Source organism: Capricornis sumatraensis, chromosome 20, assembly GCF_032405125.1.
Source record: "Capricornis sumatraensis isolate serow.1 chromosome 20, serow.2, whole genome shotgun sequence".
Taxonomy (NCBI): Eukaryota; Metazoa; Chordata; class Mammalia; order Artiodactyla; family Bovidae; genus Capricornis; species Capricornis sumatraensis.
In genome coordinates, this window is record NC_091088.1 from 62,327,298 (window position 1) to 62,336,760 (window position 9,463).

The 9,463-nt window shown below is 55.4% G+C and overlaps 1 protein-coding gene across 1 annotated transcript; it reads right to left on the reverse strand.

Annotated features, from left to right (window-relative positions):
* Window positions 1-4,629, reverse strand: KLK14 (kallikrein related peptidase 14). Its single transcript, XM_068993117.1, has 5 exons — window positions 4,590-4,629; window positions 3,334-3,505; window positions 1,138-1,391; window positions 720-856; window positions 1-156 (listed from the first exon to the last, which is right to left on the reverse strand). Exons 1-5 carry the CDS (start codon window positions 4,627-4,629, stop codon window positions 1-3), a joined length of 759 nt encoding a protein of 252 aa, XP_068849218.1.
* Between the last annotated feature and the right edge of the window lie 4,834 nt (window positions 4,630-9,463).

Here is a 9,463-nt window from a genome sequence, read left to right on the forward strand (position 1 = left end):
CTATGATCCTCTCTGTATGGTTCTCTGGATCCAGGTGTGATATTTGCACAGGTTGGTGTAGACGCCGGGGTAACCAGGCTGGGCACAGCGCTCCATCCCCCAGGACACGAGGCCCTGGAGCTGCCCTCCACACACCAGGGGTCCCCCGGAGTCACCCTGATGGGGAGAGGCGGAGATGGAGACATCCATGGACTGGCAGCCAGAGCCCTGGCCGCGGGGAACCCGAGAGGCAAAGATGCGGGCGGTGGGCTGAGACCCCTGGAGATCTCAGCCCCGTGTCCCGTGTGTCTCGTGGGCTCCTCTTCATCTTAGCTCTGCATCTAGAAAACCGCATATGTGTTTCCGCACTGCGTGTCTCTGGAGCCATTGCTCAGAGATGGATTAAGACCCCCAGACCCCGAGCACAGCTTTCCAGGGCCCCATATGTAAAGATGGCAGTGACAGCAGCCGTTAGAGCTCTGCACTCTTGCCGGGGACGAGCTCATCCCATTCCACCCAGTCCCGCTGCCCCCACGGGACAGGAGAGGAAGCCGAAGCCTGGAAGGCTAGGTCCATACCCAAGGGTGAGAGGCTAGGAGACCGCCTGGCTGTTACAACCTCTCTTGGTCTCTGGGGGTGGGAGGGGGGGCTCCCCTGATCTTCCTGCTCCTGAGGTCCTCTGGTACCTAAGTCCCAGCCTGGAACAAGCTCCCTCCCCAGACTTACTCCCTGGGGCTCACCTGACAGGAGTCCTTCCCGCCTTGGGGAACCCCTGCACAGACCATGCCCGGGGTGATGGCGCCAGAGTAGGCCCGCCGACACTCCTGATCCGAGAAGATGTTGATGTCCACGCATTGCAGAGAGTTGGGGTACCTGGCTGGGGGAGGCATTGAGGTGTTAAAATGAGGTCTACTCTCCAATATGACACAGAAGTCAGGACCTGAGACCCTCCTCCTGCAGACCCAGGAGTCCTGACCCTCAGCCCCTCCTCCATCAGACCCCAGGGTCCAGGCGCCCAGCCCCTCCTCCCGCAGACCCGGGGGTCCAGACCCCAGCCCCTCCTCCATCAGACCCAGGAGTCCTGAACCCCAGACCCTCCCAACTCAGACCCCGGGGTCCAGACCCCCGGCCCCGCATTCCCGTTGCAAGACCCCTCACCAACAGGACTGGAGGTGGTGCCCCAGCCCGACACAAGGCAGGAGGTGCCCGCGCCGGCGCAGGAGCTGGCCACAGAGATGGGCCGCACCCCCGGCCCCAGCCGGGCGGGCCGCTCCAGCTGCAGCAGCATCAGGTCGTTGTCATTGGTCCGCGAGTTGTACTGGGGGTGTGGCACCTGACGGACCACGCGCAGCACCTGCTGTGTGGCCTCCGGGATCTTCAGGTTGTGCTTGCCCAGGGCGACTCGAAGGATCCTGGCCCGCGACCCACAAGGGTAGTGCTCTTCAGGATGCGAGCTGGAGACCCCGCCCCACCCTCCAGCGATGTTCCCTCCCCAGGAGTTTTCCTCCAAGTTAACTCTCCCCCTGGCTTCCCAGGCGGCTCAGCGGTAACGAATCGCCCTGCCACGGCAGGAGACACCAGAGACGCGGGTTCCATCCTGGGTGGGGAGGATCCCCTGGAGGAGGGCATGGCAACTCACTCCAGTATTTTTGCCTGGAGAATCCCCATGGACAGAGGGGCCTGGCGGGCTACAGTCCAGGTTCACAAAGAGTTGGACCCTGCTGAGCACACACACAACCCTCCCTCTAACTGCAGGCAGAAGTGTTTCCTGGAATCTTGGACCCTTGCCTCCAGCCTGGACACTCTCTCTGGGCCCAGTCTTATATCCGCCCCTTCCCCTGGTGGGCTGTGGTCTGCCTTCTGAGGTTTGGGGCTTGCTGGTTCTGCCCTAGGGTATGCGCCTGGGTCAATACTCTGTGTTCTAAAGTGAGGCTCTGAGCTGTGGCTCTAGGCTCTAAATCAAATTGATCTTCTGGAGTAGGAGCCAGGCAGGCTCTGCAGTTCCAGCCTGGCTTTTGGGCTCTAGACATCCTAAACTTTTGACTCGAAGCTAGGAGTTGCGTTCTAGATTAAATCTAGATGCTAGCATACTTTCTAGATACTGGTGTGAGCTCCAGTTTCTAGGTTGAGTTCTGGGTTCTTGATGAAACTCTGGTTTAGGATGTGGGTTGTAGACAGTGGCTTGAGCTCTGTGGTCCAGCTGGACTCAGGGTTCTAAACATCAACCTGCATTCTTGATATTAGGTTGGGTTCTGCTTTAGATCAAATTACAGGTGATAGTCCGGATTCTTGGTTCAGGATTCTGGTCTGAGCCTTTGACCTCAGGTTGGGCTCTAGGTTCTGGAAGGAGCTCCAGACTATGGTCAGAATCCCAGGTTCTAGGTGTTGGCTCCATCCTGGGCTTTATGTTCTAGATTCTGGGGCCTCGGTTCTACACTGGACTTCAGTTTATGGCATTAGATCTGGCTTATGAGCACTGGGTGAGCTTTTGTCTGGACTTTGACTACTAGTGTGGGGCCCAGGTTTAGGTCTAGAAGCTGGGAAGGGCTCTGGGCTCTCTATGAATCTTTAGCTTATGGTCTTCATTCTGGGATGGAGAGAGCAGGTTGAGGTCTGGGTTCTAGGCTGCTCAAAGAAGAGCTATAGACTAGACTCTGGATTAAATGTTGGATCTAGAGCAAGCTCCAGGTTCTGTCTTTATCCCGTGCTCTGAGCTGCAAGCAGGTTTCCAGATTCATGGCTGGACGGTGGGCTCTGAACCTGACCCTGGATTCCAGACAGTGTTCTGAGAGGGGGTCCTGAGTGTCTGAAGGTAGCTGTGTCCTGAATTCAACCACCACTTCCAATCTTAGTCTCTATGTGGAGCTTGGCCTCTGGATGGATGTCAGGTTTTGTGTTAGGTTCTAGATTCTGTGCAGGACTCTAAGCTGGTGTATGGGTTCCAGCTGGCTTCCCAGGTGGCTCAGTGGTAAAGAATCCACCTGCCAATGTATGAGACGCAGGTTCGATCCTTGGATCAGGAAGATCTCCTGGAGGAGGAAATGGCAACCCGCTCCAGTATTCTTGCCTAGAAAAATCCCATGGATAGAGCAGCTTGTCGGATCACTGTCCACGGAGACCCGAAGAGTCAGATGTGACTGAATGACTGAGCACATGATCATGGTTTCTAAACAGCTGATCTGCTTTTAGAATCTAAAAGCAGATTCTAGATTTATGGCTGGCTTCCATGTTCCGGGTCTGTGGTTCTAGGCTCTTATCTAGATCCCAAACTAGGATCCAGCTAGTACCCTGGGTTATACACAGGGCTAGACTCTGGAATTCACTTGGCAGAAGAATTAGGAAGGGACCACTCACAGGCGGGCGCAGTGAGCAGCGGTGATGACCCACTGGTCGGGCAGCAGGGACCCTCCACAGAGGAAACGACGCTGGGGGCCTTGCAGGAGGGCTGCCTGCCACGGTTGGGAGCTCCGGATGCATGTGTAGCCACCGATGATCTTGTTCTCATTCCCTTGGTTCTGGGCCACAGCTAGGAGAAGGCAAGGGTGAGCTGGAGTGGGGGAAGCAGGTAAACAAAAGCTCTCCCACCCTGCCCCTAGCTCTCTGGGATGTCCCCCACAAGTCCTCCTATGTTGCCTAATCCTTAACCCACTCATCTTTATCTACCCCACCCTGAATGAGATATGCCCAACAGTGCCCCCAGTATTGTCCCGACACAACCCGGGAGTTTTCTGACACCCTCTCACTCCCAGGCACCCGCATAGCATCTATTATGAGGTCCCAGAACCACCTCGTCCTCGGCCCTGAGACTACCGCTCCTGACTCTGCTTTCCCATGCATGCTTTCTACGATCACTTTATGCAATATGCCACAGCTCCGCTCAGCAATCCTCCAACACCTTCAGGGAGCTCCCTGTCCCTTCCCCAGACTTCTCACTCTGTGTGTGGTCCCCCAGGATCACACAGGGCCTCCAGGTTACCCCTTTCTCCCTACACCCGCTCTGCATGCCACACCACTGCCCCGCCAGGAGCCCACCACCCCATCATCATTTCTGCCGTCACTTAGTTCTTCCCTAATACAATCAACAGGGCTTCCCAGGTGACTCAGTGGTAGAGAATCTGCCTGCCATTTAGGAGACAAAGGTTCGATCCCTGGGTCGGGAAGATCCCCTGGAGGATGAAATGGCAACCCAGTCTAATGGACAGAGGAGCCTGGTGGGCTACAGTCCATGGGGTCGCAGAGGCAGACACGACTGAGCGGCTAGACAACAACGCAGTCAGCAAGTGTCCCGCTGGTACTTCCTCATAAGACTCGGTCAAGACCTGATTGTTTTGCTCAATTCCTCCCTTGATTTCTCACTATCTCTTGATGTTGTTGTTCAGTTGCTCAGTCGTGTCTGACTCTTCACTATCTCATACAAGTCTCTGGACCCTGGGATACTCTAACACCTCCACCATGTAGAACTTGGGCCTTTCTCTAGCATGCTCCTCAACCATGGTCCCCAGACTACCCCCCACCCCTTCTTGCCAGGTGAGCATCTCAGGTCCCCAGGGCCCTTCCCCATCTCCCCGTCTCTTCTCAGAGTCCAGCTCCCCGCCCACCCACTGTCTTACCTACAGCCAAGATCTGAAGAGCCATCAGCATGAGGAACATTCTGAGAGCTGGTGGCTGGATCCTGGCAAATGCAGAGAGAACGTGAGGGCCAAGGAAGCTGCAAGAGACGTAGAGGTTATAGGCGAGAGAGCCCCTTAGAGACTGAGACCCTTAGGGACATGGATTGGGGGACAGAATAGAGGCCAGAGACCAGGAGGGCAGGGTCTGGGCCGTGAGTGGGGGGTGGGGCTCCTTGTTGGCTGGAGAGGATGCTGAGAAAGGCTCAGGGCTTGCCTTGATGTCTCCTGTCTGGGGGAGTGGGGGTGGCATCTGGCTCCTTGTCACTTGCTGAGGCCTTTTATCCCTGGTCTGAGTAGCTGGCCCTGCTCCTTCCTCCACCCTTCTGAGGTTTTTTCTTTTTTTCTTTTTTTTTTTTTTAATTGCCTATTTCCCACTCCAGGATCCCTGTCCCATCTCCTCCCATCTCACCTCTGGCCGGAGATCAGCCACAATTGTTCACAAGAACCTGCCTACCTGGCGGGGGAAGGTGTTATAATCTGGGAGGAACCCAGGGAGGGGGGGACTCTGGGGCAGGGTGGATGGGGTGGGGTGGGGTGGGGTGTGGTGCGGGGACTCGGGGGAAGGTGCTGGGAAGGGCCGGGAGAGGGAGGGACAGAGGCAGAGAGAGAGACAGGCTGCCCCGGCAGCAGAGAGAGGCAAGGAAATGTGAGAGAAGTAGCAAGTGGAAGAGGGAGAGGAATATGGGCCAGAGAGATGTGTGAGAGGTGGAGAGAATTCAGGGAGATGGAGGCTAGAGACGGGGAAGGAGGAGGCAGACAGAAAAAGACAAGACGGGTGGAGGTGGGGCGCAGGGACAGGGATTCACGGAGAGATGAGTGTGGGAAGAGTGACAGACAGAAGCAGAGAAACAGAAGGAAGGAGGGGAAGACAGAACAGAAACAGGCAGAGAAAAGGAGAAAAAAGCACACAGAGAGAAAGGAAGCAGAGGTGCCCCACCCTCCAAACACACACATGAGAGATGGCAGCAGAGATGAGGGGAGGAGACCCAGAGAGGACAAGGAGGGATGCAAAGACCCCGAGGAGAGACCAGCGGAGCCGGGGGAGAGGGAAAAAGGGGAGACGGGGAGGCAGAGAGGAGAGATGACGGCCACAGAGGGGTGGGGCTGGGAGCTGGCAGGAGACGGGAGGTGCCGGGGGCACCAAGGTTCTGGGTGTCCTGTCTCCCACACGTTCTCATTCTGTGGTTTTCGCTGTCCTGAAAGGTGGGGGAGCAGGGGCCCCCGGCAAGGAGTCGGGGAGGGAGGATCAGGGCAAAACGGGTGCCCCTCAACTCAGGCTCTGCAGAGAGGTCAGGGAGAGTGGGATAGAAGGACCCAGAGAGAGTGGGGACAGAGACCCAGGGAGAGCAGGAGAGACAGGGTGATGAGATGGGGGATGGGCCTGGGGACCCATCCTAACTGTTGGGCAGGGCCCCCGCCACCCTCAGCTCCTCCCCCAGGCTCTTAAATTCCCTAATGACTGCAGTTTGTCTCAGGGCAGTCAGTCTGGTCTGGACCACCTCACGGTGACTCAGGAGGTCAGCTGTCTGCACTCTCTCCACTGCCCCCCAGCGCCCCCTCTCCCGGGGGTCTGGCTCCCAAACCACTTTCCTCCCCTTTCCACCTGGACTGCGGCTCCCCCACCCCCCTGCAGAGGCACTCAGCGCCCCCTTCAACTGTTTTCCCTTCAACTGGCTTTGCAGAGAGGCCACACTGCTTCAGGCTGAAAACCTTGGTTCAGGCCCTGGTAGACCAGAAGGGTGAAATGCACAAATAGAAACCCTTCTGCCAAGAGAGAATTCTCTGTGGACAAGGCGGGGGTGGGAGGGGGTGGGGAGGGGTGGGGAGGGCGGGCGTGGAACAGGCAGCTGCCCTGTGAAGGCTCAGATGCTATAGTGCGTTTTGTTTTTGTTTTGGCATGCAGAATCGTAGTTCCTCAACCAGGGATTGAACTCCTGTCCCTCCCTGCATCGAGAGCATGGAGGTTTTTTGTTTATAATTTATTTTGATTTTTAAAATTTTAATTTCATTTAATGTTTTACATTCCATTTTATAATTTATTTTTAATTGGAGGATAATTGCTTTACAGCGTGTTAGTTTCTGCCTGTATAACAACGTGAGTCAGCCTTATGTATAAATATATCCCCTCTCTCCTGAGCTTCCCTCCCGCCCGCGTCCCACCCCTCTAGGTCATCACAGAGCACTGAGCTGAGCTCTCTGTGCTATAAAGCAGCTTCCCACTAGCTAGTTTACACGTGTGCTCAGTCGTGTCTGACTCTTGGCGGCCCCATGGACTGTAGCTCACCAGGCTCCTTTGTCCTCAGCATTCTCCAGGCAAGAATACTGGAGTGGGTTGCTGTGCCCTCCTTCAGGGAATCTCCCCAACCCAGGGATCGGATCCCTGTCCCCAGCATTGGCAGGTGGATTCCTCATTGCTGTACTGCCAGGGAGGTCCCAGAGGGTTGTAACTTGAAGGACTCACAGGGATCCCCTGCTGAGCTGGAAGATAAAGCCGAGATCTCTTCCTAGAAGGAATACTCGGCTAAAGCAGAAGGCCTCGGTGAAACCCAGGGAGCCCAGGGAAAAAGTGCCGGGGATGTGGCCACAAACAGGGCTCCGTTAACTGGGTTACCCCCCGCCTGTCCCAGCCCCTAGACACCTCAACGTCACTGCCAGGTTATTCATTCCCTTCCAGCCACACTCCATTCTTGGCTGCCTTGCTCCCACTCCACCCATTATGGAGGTCCTCAAAAAATATTTGATGACTGAATGACTGGACACACGGCCACAGTCCTTGCCTCCCGGGAGCTCACAGTCTGGCAGGAAAGGTCAAAGAGGCAACAGGAAACTCAGTCTGGTGTGATGTGTGTTCTGATTGGATGGAGGGGACTATTGAAGGTTCTGATGAAGCCCCAGGAGTAGGGAAAGGGCTCCCAGAGGGTGGGCTTTCTAAGTCGGCACTGCGGATGAGTAGGAGTTCACCAGAGGGATGCACGGAGTGAGGAGAGCAACTCTGAGTAGAGCTCTTCAGATGGGAGGGCGGTGCAAAGCTCAGAGTGCTAGAGGGAGGAGTGATCCCCCAGTGATTCTGAGCAGGGGAGAGAAGAGCCCTTAGGGTCCTCACTGCAGACCTGGGCGGCCTCTTAGGGGAGCTGTCATGTTGGAGACAGCGGTGGGGTGTCGCTAGCACTGATGGAAGGTGCTGGAAACCAGAGCACTGTCCCACTCACGTGGGGAGACTGAATAGAGTGAAAAGACCCGGGGCGTCTGCTCAAGACCCCACGGAAGATCCTCAGCTTAGGGGGCGAAGGGCCAAGAAGGAGAAATGGAAGAGCTAAGAAGGAAACCAGGAGAGGATGGCCTCAGGGAAGTTGAGATGAATTTTAAGAAGAGAGTGGCATGAGGGTTGGACCCAGCGAGGTGGCCACTGGGACTGGGAACTTGTTTTGTTTCTTGTTTTTTCTTTTGGCCTTGTGTCATGTGGCATCTTACTTCCCCGGCCAGGGATCGAACCCGGGTGCCCTACACTGCAAGGTAGATTCTAACCACTGGACCACCAGGAAAGTCATTACATCACTAAGTGTACAGTCCAGTGGCAGAAATACTTTCACTCGGCTGTGCAACCATTACCATCATCTGTCTCCAAAACCTTTTCATCTTCTCTGATGGCATGTCTGTCCCCATGAAAACACCAGCTTCCCAACCTCCCTGCCCCAGGCTCTGGTAGACTCCATTCTACTTTCTGTCTCTGTGAATCCGACACATTTCAGTGAGCACAGTGTCCTCAAGGTTCACGTGACATGCTGTAACGCATCAGAATTTCCTTGCTTTCTAATGATTAATCTGGTTATTTTCTTTTTGGCAGTGCTGGGTCTTCATTGCTGCACGCAGGCTTTCTCTCGTTGCGGCGAGTGGGGGCTCCTCTCTCGTTGCGGTGTGTAGGCTTCTCACCGTGGGGGTTTCTCTTGTTGCAGAGCTCGAGCTCAGGGGTTGTGGTGCATGGGCTCAGCTGCTCTGTGGTGTGTGGAATCTTCCTGGACCAGGGATCGAACCCGTGTCGCCTGCACTGGCAGGTGGATCCTTAACCACTGGACCACCTGGGAAGTCTTCCTTGCTTTTTCTTTTCTCCTTCCTTTCAAAGGCTGGATCATACATCTTTGTATGGATGGGCCACATTTTGTGTGTCCTATTTTTTAAGAGTTATTTTGGGCACAGGCTATCGACATTTTAGGGACGAGTGTTTACTTGTATTCTTTGGCCGTGCTGGGTCTTTGCTGCAGTGCCTGGGCTTCTCACTGCGGTGGCTTCTCTCGTTGCGGAGCACAGGCTCTAGGCACGTGGGCTCAGTGGTTGCAGTTCCCACGGTCTACAGCACAGGCTCAGCAGTTATGGCGCGGGCTTAGTTGCTCCGTGTCATGTGGGATTTCCTGGTGGTCCAGTGGTTAAGAATCCACCTTGCAATGCAGGGGACACTGGCTCGATCCCTGGTCCGGGAAGATCCCAGGTAACTTTGTTAATGTGGGTTAGTTTCTTTCATTCATTCCTCCTTCCCTGCCCCCCCCCCCTTCCTATCTCCCTTTCTTCCTCTCCCTCCTTCCCTTCAACAAGTATTTCTTGAGTACCTATTATACATCAGTCACGGTTCTAAGTGCTGGAAAGTGGAAAGTGGGTTCAACTCTTTGCGACCCCAGGAACTATACAGTCCATGGAATTCTCCAGGCCAGAATACTGGAGTGGGTAGCCTTTCCCTTCTCCAGGGGATCTTCCCAACCCAGGGATCTAACCCAGGTCTCCCACATTTGCGGGCGGATTCTTTAACAGCTGAACCACAAGGG